At 34.3% G+C, this 22,105-nt stretch overlaps 1 protein-coding gene across 3 annotated transcripts in view; it reads left to right on the top strand.

Annotated features, from left to right (window-relative positions):
- FSTL5 (follistatin like 5) overlaps positions 1-22,105 on the top strand; it is a 651,623-nt gene that overhangs the window by 417,272 nt on the left and 212,246 nt on the right. For all 3 annotated transcript variants that reach the window (XM_007471501.1, XM_007471503.1, XM_007471502.1), the window contains exon 6: positions 12,502-12,668. In XM_007471501.1, coding sequence (XP_007471563.1) covers positions 12,502-12,668 — 167 coding nt within the window. The remainder of the gene's footprint in view (positions 1-12,501; positions 12,669-22,105) is intronic.

Below are 22,105 nucleotides of genomic sequence, written 5' to 3'. Positions count from 1 at the left end.
GTAAAATCTTCACAGCATTGAGAAACATTATTGAACTGACATAAAAAACTGAGAATTCTGCGTGAAAAAAGAAAAGGTTTAAAATGTAAATTCTGGCACTTATTGTACTGTACCCCTTTTCTCAAATAATCAAATGTGCTTTGGCAGTTCTGAAATTTATATCTCTAGAATTTAAAATTTTTAAATGTATAATTTAAATCTAGTACACTAATTTTAGCAATCAATGTACTAAACATCCATTCACAGTTATTGAGTTATGTGTAAAATTGTTCACTTCTTTGTTTTGATGATGAAGATAAATGACCCTAAATCTGAGTTCTTAGGCATTTAATTTGCTGGAGAGCTTCCAATTGTACTGCATTTACATGGGATTTGTAAAGACCTGCAGTTTTGAGGTAGTGATATTATTTTAAATTATGCCTAGAAGATCCTGAGACATACTTATTTAAAGTAATTAAAACTACATTCATATGCAGAGAAGATGTATTCCAAGCTTTATAAGTGGTCAGGAGCAATCATTGTGTGGCAACAAGTCATAGGTTTATAAAAATCGTTAAATTTATGGATTTTTATTTGGGGGAGAGGTACAAACAAACCAGGACAATTTCTATCTTTCTTCAATTCTCGTCCTCTCTATAATTATAGATCATAAATGTTACTCATTCTTCCATTAATACTTTGTAAACTCTCTCTCTCTTAAGCATGAGTGAGAAAGAATGAAGGTAAGTAAATATTGGTAATTTTTCAGCAACAGAAATCTGATTTTTGATTGTCAGTGAAAAGCTGCACCAGACAAGTTAAAAAGACAAGGGAGACTTTAATCAAGAATTTTGTAATAGGAGTCAAGACTATTGCAGTGCGGGGAGAGGTTGAATTCAACTCCACTGACACAGAAGGCAGGAGAGTCATTAGGTACCGAGGTGAGCAAGTGGAAAAGTACTGAATGGCAATGGCGGGGAGGGAGATGAAGTTGGTCAACGGGATTTGGACAAGTCTGTCTGCTAATTGGCACTTATTGCATTTAAACTCCTACATCCTCACAGAGACTGAAATTGGGGTACTATCTTCCTTGATGGTTACATTTCAAAGGGAAAGCTCCTAGGTCCTAGAGAAAGACATTCCTGGATTATAAAACCTGCAGCAAGCTGAGAGAAGACTTACATCTCAAAGGGGCAGAGAAAGAATATACACTGCAACTTTCTTAAGAAAAGGGAAGTCATAGGTTTATAATCCAGACAGGTTTTGTCTAAAGGTTAGTCAAACTGAGAAAAACAGGAAGGCAGTCCAAGTCAGATCTAGGTCCCTCTGATTTCTTAGAAAGAAAGTGGTAGCAGTGTTGACAAGTGTTCTTGGGAAGATTTTCATCTCAAAAGCATTTCTGCTAAGCATCTTTTTGGTTAAAATACATTTGAATTAAAATGTTCCCTATTAAAATGTAAATACTGTCTTGGCAATCAAGTTTGTTCATGGACTAGTACTGTGAATGACTTAACATGGGAAAATCAGATAGCTTTCCTTCTGGCTGAGAATGTGCCCTGGGAGTTAGTATTTCGATTGGAAGAAGAGGGGGAGAAATTATCACTGTTTTACATGATAAACTTAGGGAAGTTTATAAACTTGGGGACCAGTAGGATGCCATCATCAGGGACTAAGAAATTGCATTTGGACAAGAAAAATTTGACTCACATTTGCATTTTGCATTGGACTCTAAAAGGAGCAACTATTGGAGTTCTAATAGAAACTTATCCTTCTGTGTTTTACAGAGGACTCAAAGATAAAAAATACATTGGTACTTTACAAACTCACCCATTGTAAATGGGTACAATTTTCACGTATTCTCTGCATAATTATTTTATGCTTAACGTCGACTGAAAAAAATGCACAACATAAAAGCTGAGAGTTATGTTTTATTCGGCAGACATTCTTGGGACTTCAAGCCCAGGAAGACAGCCTCTGAGATAGCTCTGAGAGAACTGCTCGGAAGAGGTCAGGGAGGAGCCACGATATACAGGAGTTTTTGCAACAAAGACCAGGTAGACGGAATATCAGAAGATGACTATTAATTAAAGAAAACCAGACATACTGAGTTAAGGAATTTAGCACTTTTCTCTGTACGGGAAGATGCGAGAGTCTGGGCTCACTGAAATCATTCCTTTGATGTGCACCTCAGCTCTCAGGTCCAGCATCCTGTGCTTTCTCATACTGAGTTTCCTCAGGGGGCACTGTCTGGGCAGCCCTCATGTAATGGCTTCATGGCTGCAACATCGTTTGTTTACTGATATGGCAGGCAATATTTTAGTTCTCACTACTGTTCTGACCTAGAGAATGAGCAGAATCCAATAGATCACATTTAAATAAGTGAAGCATGTTGAAGGAAAGTAAAACCATCAAAGTTGTGTTTCAGCTGAGTAGGCGACTTTCTGTGAAGGGACAGCAGAAATATTTTAGACTTTGCATACCATAAATTTTCTATAGCAACTGCTTAACTCTGCCTATATAGCAGAAATCAGCCATAGACGATAGCACAGGCAGTAGTAATGAATGGATATGGCTGAGTTCTAATGCAACTTTATTTATAAAAGCAGGTGGTGGGCCAGATTTGGTTCATGGATGTAGTTTGCCAAGCCCACAACTGTGGGAACATTTGCTTATCTGAAGAAGGCTCTAATAGCTCAACTCTTTTATAGCCTACCTGAGTTAATGGTCTACTTGCAAACATATGGTGATATGCGTGGTGTGGAAAAAGAAAGGAAAAGGAGACCAAGAACTAAGAATTTGTCAGTAAACTTGAAAATGACAAGAAAAAGAAAGGCTCTCTACACAGAAATGCCTTTAGAGTTGAAAAGGGCAATTCATTAGCTGACTAGAGCTTGACTGGATAAGGAATAGCCAACTCCCTTTTTTGTAATTTTCTATTCATCAATCTTGAGAAGGTTTTTGACCTGTGCATTACAAGGGATATTCCCAGGCTCTCAGCTGACACTACTTACTAAACCTGAGGCTTTCCCATTTGTAAATGAATAAATTGGTATTCCAGGATAAACAAAAGTATCCTGTGGTTTTGATTAGCTCAGTCAATCTCCAATGGTCTAATTAATTCTGGATGAATTGTTTAAATTTGTTTCTGGATTTCCATAGCTGAGGCCCAGTCTTCAGATGTGAAGAGCTGCCAAAATGAACAGCCAACGTTCAGTTCCTCATCCTTCCCATCCATTTGCTGTAACATCTTAGAGAGGCTCTAACTCTGTAAAACTTCGTAGTTAAAGGCAAAATGCTCTGGATCCCAGTTTCAGTTTTATCAGTAATAGCAGTGCATTATGACTAATAGCAGTCTTTCTTACCTGGATTGTTTTAATTAGACAAACAATGCTAAAGTCTTTTTCAGTGGAAAATGCTCAAATTTTCTTTCACTGTATGGAATGAATAGTTCATTTGTTTAGCTCTGTCTGCCTGGCCGTAATATTAAAAAATGGTGAAATTTTTTCAGTTTATTAAAAACAGAGCAAATAATGCATCTTCTGATTCACTTCTCCTGCATTATCATCCTGGGGTTTCCCAGAGATAAACTGAGGGAATGAACACAGGTTAACATTCTTTCCTCATATCTGTAATAGCTTTTTAACAGGCCACTGAGCACACTGTTAACATACAGGAAATGTGTATTGATTAGCTGATCGCTTTACTCTGACAAATGAGGATTCACAGCAAACTGTTCATGTGGGATTGTCTCTTTCATATATCTATGCAATTTCTCATCCCAGATTACCTCATTGAATTCCATATATAAGTAATCATACTGAAACGTTAAAAGAAATATAAAAGACAGCAAGAAACTTCTGTATTTTATGCACTCACAGATTTGGATCTCAATATCAAGTGTTCTCAAATCATATGATATTTATACCAATAAATCATACAGGGAAAAGATACTTGATTACTTCAACATTTCATTGATATTCTTCACAATTGTTTATAAATAGAAGAGTGATTATCATTGTGTTCCATAGCCTCTTTTTTTTATCTTTTTATTTTTTTGCTGTACACGGGCCTCTCACTGTTGTGGCCTCTCCCGTTGTGGAGCACAGGCTCCGGACGCGCAGGCCCAGCGGCCACGGCCCACAGGCCCAGCCGCTCCGCAGCACGTGGGATCCTTCCGGACCGGGGCACGAACCCATGTCCCCTGCATCTGCAGGCGGACCCTCAACCAGTGCGCCACCAGGGAAGCCCCATAGCCTCTTTTTTTTAACATGCAGATATACAGGTTCAACCTCAAGGGTACGTAGTTTGTAGGTGAAAGTAAAACTACAGCACAAGCAGCCTAATGGGTCATGAGGCTGGGATTTTTTCTCTCATGATTAAGTAATATCTATGAAAATTAAACCAATGAGATTTTATATAAGCAGTACCTTTCTCAAAGTGATCACAAGGTTATATATATAAGCTGGGTGAAATGGCGCCTATCTTAACCTACAAGCACTTTGATAGCTCTTCACTAGTAATAGCAGCTGCAGCCTATGCAGAATTTACTAAAGGCTAGACACAGTCATAAGTATTTTTAAATATCATATCTTACCTTCACAATATTCTTAAGAGTTCGGTACCATCTTTATTATAAAGATGGAAAAATTGAGACTTGGAGTTTAAGTCACTTGTCAAAAGTCTTCTAAATAGTGTGCATTAGAAATCAAACTGGGGCAGCCATCAAGTCATATCTCAAATCTGAGTCTTGCTGGTAATATAGTTCATGCTTTCATCCCCACGTTATGCAGGCTTCTTTGTCAGTAGCATGCATCTTTTTAAGACAATTGCTTTACACATTATCCAATGATAGGGTGTTTTCTTTCTTCTCACCATTTGTGATCAAGGACCTCAACTCCTCTTTCTGTGTCCTTTTGTGAGGAAAGTTCCTATCTGATCACAAGACATCTGGTGAAACTTCAATTATTTACTTCTTCCTTACCTAATAGGACCACAAAAAGAATAAAAAAAATAGGGTCATTATAGCATCTAACTCTTAGATGTGAAGGTTAAATGAATCAACCACTTAGAACAGTGCTTGGCAAATATTAACCATTGAGTGAATGCTGACAGTTTTCTTTTATCCTAGTCCTACCAGGAGCAATTCACTTGTAAAGAAACATTAAACTTGGTATAACATACCTTGAAATATCAGTACCTTATTATTCCAGCCTATATACCTATCATGTGAAAATCATCCAGTTGTATGCACTCTTGAGGTTTTCCAAATCATAAAGTTAAAACTAACCTTACTACTTGGGGTGGCCACCAAATTCTCTGTTGGATACAGTTTTTGTTAGGTCAGGTTTCAAATGAAAACTATTCTTCATAAAGAAAGAATTATTTTTCAAGTTGTTAGTGTCATACATATCATTGAATGAATAACCTTGTTCTTCACACACTCCAGTTTAAAATTCAACTGTACATAATTATTTGAAAGAAAGAAATTAAATTAAATGGAACAAAAAGTTGAATGGTAATTGTATTATATTTGTAAGACCACAGAAGGAGTATCAAAATCATGAATAAATAAAAAGGAAAATGAGATTCATTATTGTTAACTTGTAAAACTGCTTGAAATATTATCAAAATATAGTCCTGTCTATAATAATGTATTGCCCTTATTACAGAGTCATGAGGTGAATAAAAAATGAAATTCTAATTTTACACAAGAACATATTGCTTCATTGTTTTACAGAAAAATCTTTTATGGAAAAGCCTTTTTATTTCTTCCATGACTTTTAAATCCCACCAATGACATAGGAAGAAATGACCTTTTTGTTTTAACTACTAAATATTTTTATTTATGCTTGTGATTATAAGTCCTTCTTTCTTTCAAAACTTGTGACAGAAGTCATTCTATTCTCACTTGAATTCTCAGAATTTCTTCACTAGTGGCTTCTTTTCTTCAGGATAAACTTGAGATTCCTTTTTCCTGTTCCTTATCAGATTTGTCTTTCCACATTTAGACTTCTCTTCTTTTTTCCTTTGTCCAGTATATTAAAGGTATCTTGAAAATGTATGCATCACTACCTCTGCTTTGTCTTTATAACACCTGAATACTCTGCCATCTCTGTGCCATACTCTAGGCTTCTACAAGGCATATGGCTAACTGGGTCCTTGGGAACAGGAGCTGACAGGGCAATTTTCTCTAGTTGAGGCTTCATTTACCAATACAGAAAGTTTATATGTGAAATTACACTCTTGTTCAAGGCATATAAGAATTCATGTTGCTTCATATTCTTCTTGACACTAGACCTAGTGATTCATACCAATCTGAAAGGTTCGGCTTAAATTTGCATCTCTCAGATTATACATATAGTTGAGCACTTTTCTAGATTTTTCTTAGTCACATGGTTTTACTAATTCATGGAGCATTTGTTTGAGTTTCCTGTTGGTAGTTCTTTGGAACTGTCTTTTTCTTATCTACTTTTAGGAGATCTTTATTAATTCTACGTATAAGATCTTTCATAGCTTTGTAGATGGCAAGTATCTTTTCCTGCCCAGTGGCTTGCATCTTTTATCTCTTAATAGTATCTTTTGAGGAAAAAATACTCTAAATTACAATGTAGTAAAGCTTATAAATCATTTCTGTAATGGTGAGTTTTTTGTGCCTTGTTTAAGAATATTTCTCTACCATAAGATTATGAAGATATTATATCTCCATTATATATTATTATAAATATATTTATTATTATTATAAATGTTTATAATTGTACATAATCATATATTATCAAGCATTCTTGAAGTATCAACGTTTAATGTTAAAGTTTAACACATATTTAAACACATTGTTTCCTCTCCTTTCCTTTTTGCATCTTAAACTTCCATCTGAGATCATTTTCCTTTTGCCTGAAGAACATCCTTCAGAATTTATCTTAAGACGAGTTGCTAGAGATGAATTTTCTTACTGTTTCTTGAAAATATACTTATTTTAATTTTTATGTATGTGTATAATATTCTGAGATTGACTTTACTTTGTTTCATCACATAAAATATAATCCCAGTAGCTTTTTGTTCCTACTTTTGCTCATTATATCAGTTGCTTAACTCTCCTTACTGTAAATGCAATCTGTATTTTTCCATTTACATAATTTTAAGATTGCTCTGTCTTTGATTTTCTTCAATTTCACTACCAAGTGTCTAGATGTGGGTTATTCTAGCTTTTCATTTTCTTTGCTTGACATTTAATAATCTTAAACTTATAGATTGGTGTCTTTCAACACTAATGGAAAATTCTTAACTACTATTCCTTCAAATATGGCCTCTGTCCAATTTTCTTTGTTTTCTTCTTCTGGGTTTCACATAAACCTATTTTTGTTAACCTCAACTGCATTTTTAAATCTTTATTCTTCTGCTTTTTATTCCATAATATTTCTTTTACTCTCTTTTTCAGTTTACTAATTCTCTTTTGTACTGTGTCTAATCTGTTCTTAATGACATTAATTTAATCTTAATTTCAGTTATCATATTTTCTACTTATATAACTCTTTCATAAACTTATAATGTTCATAGATTATATATTTAAGTTCTTTTTTAGAATTTCTAAGCTGATTTTATTTTCATAAACCTAAATTTTACAATCCTGGTGACTTTGTTATGGTTGTATGTTATTTCTCCTCATTCTCTTAATGCTGTTGTCTCTCTTTGTTTTCTATATTATCCTTCATGGTGTACCGGATATTTTATTTAAAACTTTTTTATAACAATAATTAGATGAACTCGGATGATGTTATCTTATTATAGAGAGGGAGGCTTTATGTTTTATGAAACACCCAGACAAAAATAGCCTGCAGTCCACACATTCATTTGCAGAGTGAGGTGCTTTAAAGTCCTGGCACAGAGAGGGAGGTGGTCTAGTACTGTACCTATCCCATCTATCCCATGTCTCTAGGAATAAGAAGCTGTATAGGACATTTAGGCTGATCAGTCATTTTCTTAAGGTGGAAAAATCCCCAAAGCAATGTGACTCCAGGTGCAATCCCATCTCTCTAAGTTACAATTCTTTTCAGGACATAGGCTGGGAAATTCCTTATTGTCTTCTTGTCTCTTTCATAGATAAGAATGAGAAAGACTATCTCTTTCATTTATTCTTTAAAATATGTTATGTGTATTTAATACAGGGTTATTTATCCTTTGCTGTTGTTTTATTTCTTCAGTGGAAGAGTTAGTCCAAATTATCTACTGCATTGTTATTGAAGAAGTTTCTAAATCTCTTTTTAATTTATTTTGTTTTATTTTTATAATACATATTATGATATAAGCATATAATAGTTTACAGATAAGCAATTAGCATAAAAAACTCTAGACATTTTATCATAATAAGTTAGTGTATATATTGGTGTGTCTAACTTAGTTCAGACGTAACATTTATTTGGATATCACCTATTTCTTGACAGAAGACACCATCATAATTTCCCAGTTAGTTAAATAGCTTGTCATTAAGTAATTGTGATTTTCTTATTATGAGAATAATTAATTTATTCCTTCTAACATTCCTAAGTGTCTTTTATTGTGATGTATTTCTTTTTATTTTAATTATTATCTGCTTTTAATTAGTAATTCATTTTAGTGGAGTAGAGAAGGGAACATAAACACTATTTGAAAATATCACTGATAAAAGTTCTTCTAGGTATCATTCCTAAAACAAATTGTAAGCATGATCAGATCAACAAGATTATGAGACTAGTATTTAAATAAATTAAATAAAATATTCAACATAAGTATGTACTTTGGAACTTGAAAAGATGTAGGCATTTAGAAGAACAATTCTGTTTATGATACATTATTTTCTTCTTATGATTTTACAGAACTGATTTTCAAACAAATTTACTGAAATCATCTTCTTTTATAAACTGGAGTTTCACAAATATTCAAAATATTTTATTCCCTTTCTGTTCTATTTTAAATTTACATACTGTTTTTACCAAACTTTTTATTGCTATATCCACCACCTAGTTACTACTGGAATAAACGCTTCATAAATACTGATGTGCAGTGTTTGAAATTTTATTCAAGTACACTTGTCTCTCCAACTTCTGATTCTGCTAGAGGAGAATACTATTTTTCATTTCTTTGAAAACAAACTCTTTATATTCCTCTAAGTTGTGAAGGTGAGAAAGTGCAGAAAGGGATCCACAGAAAGAAAAAATTTTATTTGCCTCTTAGCCTTCCCAGGTGAGCAAACAAAAGAAGCTGGTCTGGAAATGGCTTTAATAGTCTTCATAATACAAGATCAAAGGAAGCACCACAACTAGAGCTCTGATTTCTTTCCTTGAATACTTGAGAGGGCCTCCAATAAGAGGAATAATTTATAGGTCAGAAGAAGTACTGACATGTTTCAAAAAACAGCAATATCCGTTATATCTAACCTATATGCTTTTACATTTGGTCAGGACATTAGATGACTCTTGATGTCATATGATACATGTTTATACTTAGACCTTCAAATGTGCAATATCATTGGAGCTAAAGAGATAGAGTACTAAAATGATAGATGTTATTTGCTGCACATAACTGTTGTTTGTCTGTACATAACTAGCATATGATGTTTGTGAATAGAATGCTATAGAATAAAATATGTTACCTTTAATGTATATCTACAAAATTGTATATTAATGATAATTGATAATGAATTAAATTTCAATACTTTGAAACTCATTTCTAAGCTAACAACAATGATCACTCAAATATACACAAATGCTCAGATTCAACTGATCTTACATCTTAAATGCAGTTTTAAATTAGTTTACAGATTAATTCATAGCTATTGTTTCAGGTTGTTAATGTATCTCTAGAAATAATCACCATTTCTCTCTGAAATTTATAAATGTGACATGTTTTATAAACATTAATCCATTAAAGCATATTGAATGACATTAGAATATAGGAATAAAAACGTTTAACATTTGTGATTTTGTGAGACTAAATATTGGTCTGGTAATAACCGTCAGAAAGACTAGTCAAGATGAGCACGACAATTCTGTAAGTAAAAGAAATCTTACAGCTAAATTTATTTGAGAAAAGAACCACTTGATTTTGAAGAATAACAGGTAAACGTAATTGGTTTTGCAGATGTAGCTCAGTATAATACATTAAAGAAAAGATGAAGCATGCAGGGAAAATATTCTGTAGACTTTTTGAAATACATATTATTTAATAGCATGTATTACTGAGATAATTTAAAAAATCATTTAAAAATGTAACCTCCAAATTAACATATAAGTTTTTACTGTGCATGTTAATATTTCCCGGGTGAATAGTAATTCTTATTTCTAATTAAGCGTCCCCTCAAAGGATGTCCATTTTACAAGGATGTCCCACATAATGTTATGCCAAATCTCAGCATTTATTCTAAGATGTTCATATTATCTAATTAGCATTGTAATGTATAACTACCAAAAGCACAACTAATCTAAAAGGCCTGGGACCTAATACCAGATGCAGAAGGTCAGTGAAAACATTCCAAGGTGACTTAGTACCGATTGTATTTCTAAATGTCAGAATAGCCAATGCTAACATACCGTTTTTTAGAATAGATGCCTTATTATCTTGTACGTGTTTTTATGAGGAAACAGAAGCTGAAATTCAGGAATGTTAATGGAAATTATTAATAATTCTTACTTGATACCCTACATGATATTACTACTTTTATAGTTTTCTCTCTTCCTGTAAGTTTGTAATATTAAAGAAAAAGACATAAAAAACAGTGTGTCTGCAAGTTTCAAAAATTTCCTATGCCTAATTGGTCAAGTATATTTTCTTTTAGTAATTTTATATAAATATATATAACAGAATGGGTATTAAAGAAAAGAAGATTGAACACATTCCCTGTGGTCTTATTACTCAGGAAACATTGAAATACAATGTGAATATGGAAATGTCATTAGGAAAAATTAAACTGTCAATACAAAAGACTGACCAAGATGTTTGTTCCCCATTTCTATTATTTCTGTTAGTGATGTAAAATCAAAAGAATACATTGAACTGAGTCTCTCTCATAGGATTTTGAAATTTCAAAAGATTGCCTACCCCACTCTTTGACAACACAAACCAATGATGACTTAAATAACTTGGCTTTTAAAGACAAGATCCTGTATAACAGAATATAAAGGTCAATCTCCTTCTGCTTACTTTTATCAGATAATGGTGTGGAACATCAACACTTAACAAGTGCATGTAGGGATTATATGTTCAATCCCGGCCTTCTGAGACAAAGAATTGTGCCATTTTTTGACATTACAGTTTGTGGTGGTATCAAAAATTCAAAGAACTTTTTGTTGAACAGTTATAGTCTATAAAAATCATTTGAATAACATTTCTCTTCCTCCTTAAGAGGAAGATAGGATTCAGAAAGAGAGAAAAAGAAGGTCAAATGATGAAAGGGAGGAAGAGGGGTTTGTGGAGGATACAGCTCTGATCATATTTATTGAAAATTAAAAGCCACCACTTTGGACAGTCAACCCCTATATCATGAAAAATATCATCAACCACAACAAAGGAACAAAGGACAATTATGGTCTCCCCACCCACATGGAAATTTCAGTGAGAATAGTGATTTTGGTATTTCTCACCTGGCTGAGACTGAGCAAAGTCACAAGGCAAGACTTCAGCATAGTATAGAAACAATAGTGTGTCAGCGAGTGTCAGTTGAAAACTAAAGGGCAATTGTCACATGGGTAAAGACTGGTGGGATTATCCCAGGCATCTCTGGTGACCATGGACAGTCATGTAAATATCATGGTTCATTCCCAAGATTGGTGAGGACTGTCTGGAAACAGGAAAGAGGATCCAGATTACAAAGTATATTTCCTGCTGTGGCATCATTACTAGGAGAAATGCGTTTAATGGTTATTTAAAAATATATTTAACTTTAAAATTTAAGAATAAGGAAAGGACTGTACTGGACCCACACTGTCTGATAAAGGCAGCCGACAGAATTTCAGGAATTTGCTGTTTGGTTGGTGAACTTCAGTTTTTCCTCCCTCAACTTCTCAAATAAATCTTATTCCTTTAGAGTCAGTTTTTGTTCCCCAGCATAGTGATGCATTTTCCCCATTCAGCTATGCTAGCGTTCTCTGAAGCCAGCCAGCAATGATCTTACCTCACCCACAATATAAATCTATCAGTGAATAAACAACATCATTTTTATTTCAATGCCAATGACACACTACATGTTGATTTGGCAGTTAAATAATTTCTTTCTCTTCTGGGTGCAATCTGCCAGGCTTATTATAACTCTACTTCTGATATTCATTTCATGTTTAATAGTGCTTTGCCTCATGAGGATGCCTGTCAATCAATTAAATTGAAATGTCATTCTGACCTTTTATTGGAAACAATTTACTCTTTTTTTCATTTCATCACAAGCTTTTTTCCATCTTATACAAATTAAAAGCCTTAATTACTTGTATTCAGAAACTTTATACTAATTAACTTTACAAAACTACATGCTCATCAACATTCCTGATACTGTCTTTACAGAGGTTATCCAGCTGAGTCTGCCTGAAGATCAGAAACTAAGCATCACAGCAGCAACTGTGGGACAGAGTACAGTTCTGAGCTGTGCCATTCAGGGAGAACTCAGACCTCCGATCTTCTGGAAACGCAACAATATTATTCTAAACAACTTAGATTTGGAAGACATCAATGTGAGTACATAAATAGAGGTTGTGTATAATTTGTGTATTTCACATGATATACTCTAGACTTTGTGAAGTCTGAGGAGCTTAATGAAATAAGATGTAGAATTGAAGAGAATTATTGGAACATTTTCATATCCATTCTACTGTCTGGGAGGCACTTATAGATCATTTGAAATGATCCAAATCACTTGTTTAAGCGTGGTAAGCAGGTTATATACCATTGTGTTGGTGGGATCACAGAAACTTAAACCATAAAGGTCTGGCTCTAAGAATTTCTATAATTACCAACAGTGAATCTCTACGTATTTGCTATTATAGTTGAGCAACAGCCTATAGCTTATGAAGTGTTAAAGTGGGTAAAGGAAGTTTTTGCTTCAAATACTTCATAATATATTACAAACAATAAATATTAATAAAACAAATAAATGATTTATTTTTCTGGAATGAAGGATCATGTTCATCACTCAGGTTTATTCCTAGAGAATCAGAATCTAAACCCAAAGAGTGTACAGCCCAAAAGATGAAACAAAGGCTGAACAAACTCCAGGGAATTAATTTCTTCCTTCCATGCTTTCTGTTGAAAATGAGCATGAAGAATTGAACATCATCTTAGATAATGAAAAGAAGTAAAAATCGTATGTTATGGGTTGTCTGTGGAAATGAGGTGGGAGAATCCTTTACCTTAGTGATCTTGGGGTTCTATAATGTCTTTGCATATAAATTTTAGATATTCTTTACTCTCACTCAAGAAAGCCATTACCTATCCACTTATTCTTTGCTGCTTCATAAAGAACCCCTAAAACACAAGGCCAAGAGAGTCACTCTTATTTGTTACATTTTACTAATATTCTTGTTTAATGTCCTTGAATGCTTCAAAAAAGAAAATTTCTCCATTTTAGATTTTTTTACTTCTATTAAAAGTTTTCTAAATTTGCTTACATCTGGGAAATTTCCTCAGAGTATACGGAGAATAATGTTTAATTCTCCAAGATATCAAGAACATTGTGCCATAGAACAGCTATAATTTCAGGAGCATTCAAGATTCTTTGAGAGGTATGGCCCTAGACAAAATCATCTTAGGTTTGCATTATGGGTTGTTGTGTCTACATTTATGCTTTTTAAAAAATTGAGGTAAAAACGGTATATAATATTATATTTGTTTCAGCCGTAAAACATAAACAAAATCAATCTTTGTATACACTACAAAGCAATTACCACAATAAGTCTAGTTACCATCAATTACCATACAATTGACCCCCTTCACCCATTTCCCCAACCCTTTTACCCTTTCCAATCTGATAACTGCCAATCTGTCCTCTGTATCTATGAGTTTTGTTTTGTTTGGTTTGTTCTTTTGTTTTGTTTTTATACTCCATATATAAGTGAAATTGTCTGATTTATTCCATTGAGCATAACACCCTCTGGTCTGGTATCGAACATGGCAACATTTCTTTCTTTTTATTTGGCTGAGTAGCTTTCCACTATATATATATAGCATGTCTTCTTTATCTGTTCATCTATGAATGGGGACATAATTTGCTTCCATATCTTGACTATTGTAAATAATGCTATAATAAACATAGGAGCACATATATCTTTTAGAATTAGTGCTTTCATGTTCTTAGGATAAATACACAGAAGTGGAATAGCTGGGTCATATGGTAGTTTTATTTTTCATTTTATGAGGAATCTCCATACTGTTGTCCATAGTGGCTGCAACAATTGACATTCCTACAGACAGTGCACAGGGGTTTCCTTTTCTCTACATCCTCTCCAGCATTTATTATTTCCTGTCTTTTTGATAACTGTCATTCTAACAGGTGTGAGGTGATATCTTACTGTGGTTTTGATCTGCATTTCTCTGATAGTTAGTGATGTTGAACATCTTTTTATGTGCCTGTTGTCCATCTGTATGTCTTCTTAGGAAAAATGTCTACTTAGATCCTCTGCCCATGTTTTTGAACTGATTGTTTGTTGTTTTGCTATTGACATGATTGAAGTATTTATACATTTTTGATATTAACTCCTTACCAGACATATAGTTTGCAAATATTTTCTCCCATTCAGTAGGTTGTCTTTTTATTTTGCAGGTGGTATCCTTTGCTCTCCAGAAGCATTTTAGTTTGATGTAGTCTCACTTGTTTATTTTTGCTTTTGTTGCCTTGCTTTTGAGGTAAGAGCCAAAGAGTCCACGACAAGACTGAGATCAAGAAGATTACCACCTATGTTTTCTTCTAGGAGTTTTTATGTTTTCAGGTTTCATATACAAGTCCTTAATCAATTTTGAGTTTATTTTTATATATGGTATAAGATAGTGATCTAATTTCATTCTTTTGCATGCGGCTGTCCAATTTTCCCAACACAATTTATTTAAGGGATTGTCCTTCCCCTATTGCATATTCTTGGCTCCTTGTTATAAATGAATTGACAACATATGCATGGGCTTATATCTGGGCTCTCTATTCTTTTCCATTGATCTATGTGTCTGTTTTTATGCCAAAACCATATTGTTTTTATTACTATAACTTTGTAGTATAGTTTGAAATCAGGGAGCATGATGCCTCCAGAATTATTTTTCTTTCTCAAGAGTGATTAGGCTATTCAAGGTCTTTGTGGTTCCAAACTAATCTTAGAATTATTTGTTCTATTTCTGTGAAAAATGCTATTGGTATTTTGATAGAAATTGCATTCAATCTATAGATGCCTTGAGTAGTGTGGTCACTAAGAATTAACATTAATTCTTTCAATCAGTAAACGTAAAATATCCTTCTATTTATACATGCCTTCTTTAAGTTCAGTATCTTATAGTTCTCAGTTCTCTTTTACCTCCTTGGTTAAATTTATTCCTAAGTATAATTTTTTTATTCTTTTTGAAACAATTGTAAATTGGGTTCTTCTTAATTTCTCTTTTTGATATTTTATTATTAGTGTATATAAAGGCAACAGATTTCTGTATATTGATTTTGTATCCTGCAACTTTACTGAATTCATTTATTAGTTCTAACAGGTTTTTAGTGGAGTCTATAGGGTTTTCTATATATAGTATCAGGTGATCTACAAATAGTGGCAATTTTACTTCTTCCTTTCCAATTTGGATTCCTTTTGTTTCTTTTTCTTACCTAGTTGCTGTGGCTGGTATTTCCAATAGTTTGTTGAGAAAAAGAGGCTAGAGTGGGCATGCTTGTCTTATTTCTGACTTTAGAGGAAAAGATTTCAGCATTTCACTGTTGAGTATGATGTTAGCTGTAGGTTTGTCACATATGGCCTTTATTGTGTTGAGATATATTTGCTCTATACTCACTTCGTTGAGAGATTTTATGATTGTTTTCATCTTGTATGTCTCTAGGAATTTATCCATGTCTTCTACGTTGTCCAATTTGTTAGTTGTATCATTACTTATAGTAGTATTTTATGATCCTTTGTATATCTCTGGTATCAGTTGTAACAACTTCCCTTTCATTTATAATTTTATTCATTTGAACTCTTTCTCTTTTTTTTCCTAAGTGAGTCTAGCTAAAGGTTTGTTGATTTTGTTTATCTTTTCCAAAAAACAACCCTTAGTTTCATTGATCTTTTCCATTTTTTTAATTTTTAGTGTCTATATTGTTTATTTCTGCTCTGATCTTCACTGTTTCCTTCCTTCTAATAACTTTGGAGTTTGTTTGTCCTTTTTTTCCAGTTCTTTTACTTTTAAGAATGGACTGTTTATTTCATATTTTTGTTTCTTGAAGTAGGCCTATATCACTCAACTTCCCTCTTAGAATTGACTTTCCTACATCTCATAAATTTTGGAATGTTGCATTTCTATTTTCATTTGTCTCCAGGTATTTGTTTGATTTCTCCAACAAATTGGCTGTTCAGTATTATGTTGTGTTGTTTAATCTTATGTATTTGTAACTCTTTTAGTTTCCTTCTTGTGATTGATTTCTAGTTTTATGCTATTGTGGTCACAAAAGATGCTTGATATGATTTCAATCTATTTAAATTTATTGAGGCCTGTTTTCTGGCCTAATATGTGATCTACCCTGGAGAAAATTCCATGTGCACTTGAAAAGAATGTGTATTCTGTTGATTGTGGATTGATTGTTCCTTATATATCTATTAAGTTCAACTGCTATAATGTATTTTTAAGTCTATTGTTTTCCTATTGATTTCTTTCTGGATGATCTGTCCGTTGATGTAAGTGAGATATTAAATCTCCCTACTATTATTTCAGTGCTGTCAATTTCTCCCTTTAAGTCTGTAATATTTGCTTTATATATTTAGGTGCTCCTTTGTTGGGTGATTACATATTTACAAGTGTTATATCTTCCAGTTGGATTGACCCCTTTATCATAATGTAATGCCTTTCTTTGTCTTTTATTACAGTCTTTGTTTTAAAGTCTATTTTGTCTGATACGAGTATAGCTACACCAGCTCTCTTTTTGTTTTCATTTGCATGGGGTGTCTTTTCTATCCTTTCACCTTCAGTCTGTGTGTATCTTTAGATCTGAAATGAGTCTCTTGCTGGCGGTATATAGATGGGTCTTGTTTTTTGTTTTTTTTAATCCATTAAGTCACTCAGTATCTTTTGATTAGTTTATTTAGTCCACTTGCTTTAAAGTCACTATTAATAGGTGTATACTTATTGCCATTTTGCCACTTGTTTTTTGGCCATTTTTACAGTTCCTCTTTGTTACTTTCTTCTTCTCTTGCTCTCTTTCCTTGTGGTCTGATGATGTTCTTCAGTGTTATGTTTAGATTCTTGTCTCTTTGTCTTTTGTCTATCTACTATAAGTTTTTGCTTTGTTGTTACTGTGAGGTTCACATATAAGAGCCAGTATAGAGTCTAAGTTTAAAGCAACTCAAATTTGAACACATTTTTTAAAATCTACATTTTTATGCACCCCCCATGTTTTATATTTTTGATGTAATATTTTACATCGTTTTATTTTGCATGTTTCTTACCTAATTATAATAGTTATAGTTAATAATTATACTACTTTTGTCTTTAAACTTATACTAGCTTTATAAGTGGTTAGTCCATTATACTTACTATATATTTGCCTTTGCCAGTGAGAATTTTTTCCCTTTATATTTTGTTACTGCTAGTTAGTGCCTTTTATTTTCAGCTTAAAGAAGTCCCTTTAATAGTTCTTATAAGGCTGGTTTGGAGACAATTAACTCCTTCAGCTTTTGCTCATCTGGAAAACTTTTGACCTCTACTTCAATTTAATTGTGAATGATAACATGATAACTATGCTAAGTAGAGTATTCTTAGATAGATTCATTTTGGTTTTCACTTTAAGCACCTTGACTATAACATGCCAATTCCTTCTGGCCTGTAAAATTTCTGTTAAGAAGGCAGCTGATATTTTAAAGGGGGTTTTCTCGTATGTAAAAGGTAGTTTTTTTCTTGCTGCTTTTAAAATTGTCTTCTTTATCTTTTGACATTTTAATTATAATGTGCTTGGTGTGGATCTTTTTGAGTTCATCTTTTTTGGAACTCTCTGTGCTTCCTGGATCTGGATGTCTGTTTTTTTCCCCAGGTTAGGGAAGATTTCAGCCATTATTTCCTGAAATACATTTTCTGCCCCTTTCTTTAAGTCTTCTATTTCTGGGAACCCTATAATCTGAATGTTATTCTGCTTGATGTTATCCCATGGATGCCTTAAGCTATTTTTATTTTTTTAATTCTTTTTTCTTTTTCTGCTCTGTTTGGGTGAGTTCCACTGTTCTGGCTTTCAGGTCGCTGATTTGTTCTTTGATTCATCAAGTACACTTTAAAATTCTTCTAGTGTATTTTTAGTTCAGTTCCTGTATTCTTCAGCTCTGTGACTTCTATTTAGTAGTTTCCTATATTGTTTATGTCTGTTGAAATTCTCACTGTGTTCATCCACTCTTCTGCCATGTTCAGGGACAGTTATTTCTAACTCTTTATCAGGTAAATTATTAATCTCTATTTTTAAGTTTTTTCTTTTTTTCTGGGATTTTATCTTGCTCTTTTGTTTGGAACATTTTCCTTTGTTTTCTCATGTTCTTGTTTCTCTTTATTTTATTTGTTTCTATGGATTGGGTGAAATCTCGACCTCTCCTAGTCTTGAAGGTATAGCCCTGTGTAGGCAATGTTACTGTTCAACTTTGCCCTAGCCCTGGTTGTCTCTAGAACCTTTGTGGCTGTCTTATCAGCCCAATTTATTCTTGATAGGTTCAGTTGTTGAGGCCATGCCAAGCCTTGTCAGTGTTTCACATGAAGGGATCTTTGTCAGCCACTAGTTTTAGGCTAATTGAAAACTAGACACTCAGGTAGCAGCTTTTAAAATATGCAAATATATACAGTCCTGTGGGACTACCTCATAACCCCTGTTGGCCTCCAGATTAGGTGATTTGAAGATTTTCCCTTGGAGAGAGTTGAGAAAACCAGGGCTCCAGATGAGTGTATAAGGTCCTTTCTGGAAAGTACCAGTGAGCAGTAGCAAGGCCAAAGGAGAGCACAAAGATGGCATCCCCAGCCTACATTCCCTGAGAGCTCCTTTGCAGCCTCTACATGTCTGGTAAACCTGAAGCCTGCCCCCTCAAGCCTGTCTCTCAAACTCCAGGACAGGTAAAGAGACCTTTGTCACTGTAAGTCTGAGGGTGTCTGTGTTGTGACCTGGGGGTTGTAGCCTGCCAAAAACTGTCCCTCCAATTGTTTCAGTCCTGTGGGGGCCAGAAATATAGGCCCCCTTGGCCACCCAAGCCTGGTGCTCAAGGGGTGTCCACTGTGTGGACTGTGTGTGTCCGCTGGCTTCAGTGGGGCCACAGAGGAGCCTGGGGTTGGAGTCAGCAGCCAGCTTAAGCAGGGTCACAGGAGAGTTTGTGGGTGGGACAAAGCCACAAACTTCAGTGGGACTTTAGAGGGGGGCAGCGCTGGGGTAAGCCCACTGCCTGCAGCAGGGCCACATCAGGCTCAGGGGTGGCATGAGATCATTGCCTTCAGTGAGGTTTTGGGAGAGTATCTAGGTGGGGCAAGCCAGCCAGCACTAGCAAGATAGAGGGAGTACAGAACCTGGTGCCCACCAGTGCTGGTTCTACCAAGTTGGAGTGAGAGAGCAAAAATGACACCCACTACTGCCTCCATCCCCAGAGGAAGCCCTAACAGACTCCTGTGCCCCAGGAGGCACTTTAAGATTAGCTAGTAAATCTCCTTCACACGTCTTCTAGGCATTTTTCAAATTGGTGTTTTTGCACTGGGTCCTGGTGTAAGTGAGTCTGTACGTGAGCCCTTTGAAAACAGACTCTCCATTCCCCAGAGCCTTTTGGGTCACCTGAACATAAGCCCCACTGGTTTTCAAAGCTGGACTTTTGGGGGCTCATCTCTCCAGTGCAGGTTCCCAGGTTGGGCGTGTCTGAGATGGGGCTCGAACCCTTCCGTCCTCAGGGTGAAGTTTATAATTGTGTTTCCTCCTGCTTGGGGGTTGCTGCACTGGGTATGTGACATTTGTGGGAGACTGTCTCTGCCTCTTCTACCATCTCGAGGTGGTCCTCTGTTGTGGAGAAGCTTTTCAGCTAGATTTCAGCTGTTTTTCACAGGGAACTGATCAATCTGTAACTATAGAATTGGTATGCTTGTGGGGAGAGGTAAGTTCTATGCCACCATCTTAAACCACTTTCCGCATTTTATCTTTTATTTTCTATTTTCATCCTTACTATCAAGCTTACCACTGTTACTTTAAAGAAGCCTATGTATTCTATGATACTTTGGTTTGAATACCTCAAAATAAGCTCATTTGAATTGTTTCAAGAATAAGGGGGAGTACGTATTATGTAAGTCATATGATGATATTCACAGAGCTATAGTCTGTGGACAACTTGCAAAGGTGGACATATTCTTGTGCATGGATCATGTCAATTATTTTGCTTACTTTCTTATTCTTGACTGTTCTAGAATCTCGAAATTTCCAGGAAAAAATGGTTATAAGTAAGTTAGAGCTCTAAAATATATGTAAATGTTAGATGAATTCTGGCATCAATAAATTAACTTTTACTGGATGAAGTTATTTTGGATACATTTCATAGAGCAGATAAATATTGAAAACTTTAAAAAGTCACATTTCCAATATTGAGAAAGTTTCAATTTCATTTCAAGGCATACTTAATTAAGTTAAACAAGCATTCATAATCTATAGTGTACAGAAAACTACCAGCCTTTCAAATAAAGCTGCACGGAATATCCAAAGATGTCTTTGAAAACAGGGATATTTATTCAACTTCCCAATATGCTTCTGGTGTTTTCATTAAGTGCTATGCCATCACCTGTCAAATTATCTGAATACATTTAATTGCATTTACCAGTATAACTAAAATGTGAAATAAAAGTTATAAAATCTCACTGGTGTTTTTCTTTATGTTTATTTCTGCTTAAAGTCTGCTAAAATAAAGACTTCAGCATATAAATACACTATATATTATATACATATATTCAGCACAGTCTCTGGTGGACATCTGACATGATTTTTGGTCACCCAACACCTTTTGAACACCTCTTTGAATATTCTGGCAATGCTTTGATTTTTGCTAACCCCAAGGTGGAAACCAAAATCTTACTTAATCCACCTTCTCCCAGTTAGGAAGCCAATATGTAAATAAGGCTCTAATAAAGAGGATGCTGAGAAAGATTTCCTTTTATAAGCAAGAACAGGGGAATGCAGGTGCTTTTCAGAATCCACTCTCTCCGCCCATCCTTCCTGGTGAATGTTGTGGCAGCAGGATCCCACTTTCAAGGACATCAGTGACAAAAGCTCTGCAGTTGGTCAGTGTTCAGCTTCAGCAGGGTCTCCAGTTGGCCAGTCTCAGTATGTGGCTTGTGCACCTTTTCTGGCTTCTCATTCCCTAAGCTGACACGCTGATATCCTGCTTATTCTATGACCTTCCTTGTATCTTTATTAAACCCTTTCCTGCTTAAAACTAGAAAAATATGTTCTATTGTTTGCCACTATGAATGTTGTCTAATTATATTTTGAATTTAATGTTAAGAAATATCTGTTATTATATCTCCTTAAAATGTATTTTTAATTGTTCTATGTGGATTTATGACATGTTGAAAGATCAAGATAATCTTACAATAGTAAAATACATTTTACTTTGTTTATAAGCAAAGAAGACTTTCAAAAATTCAGATATGAGTCAGTTTTTATACCGTTAGTATATTGTCTGTTTTCACAAAAGTGGGTTTAATGTCTATCAAATTGTGTAAATTTAAATTTATAGTGCTTTTTAAGTCAAAGGGAATCAGTAACAATGTTCAGTATTCTTTCTGATTACTTAATACATATAAGATAAAATTTAGTATTTATTTACCTACTCAATAAATGAATACCTTCTGATTGCAAAAGATGAAAATAATATAGACACATTTTTTTAAAAAGCATAATTACCCCTCACCTTTTTTTTTTTTTTTTTTTTTTTTTTTTTCACCGGGTCCT

The sequence above is a fragment of the Lipotes vexillifer genome, unplaced genomic scaffold (genome assembly GCF_000442215.2).
Source record: "Lipotes vexillifer unplaced genomic scaffold, Lipotes_vexillifer_v1.1 scaffold582, whole genome shotgun sequence".
Classification (NCBI taxonomy): domain Eukaryota; kingdom Metazoa; phylum Chordata; class Mammalia; order Artiodactyla; family Lipotidae; genus Lipotes; species Lipotes vexillifer.
Note: the sequence above shows the minus strand (reverse complement) of the source record. Positions and strands in the feature narration are given on the sequence as shown.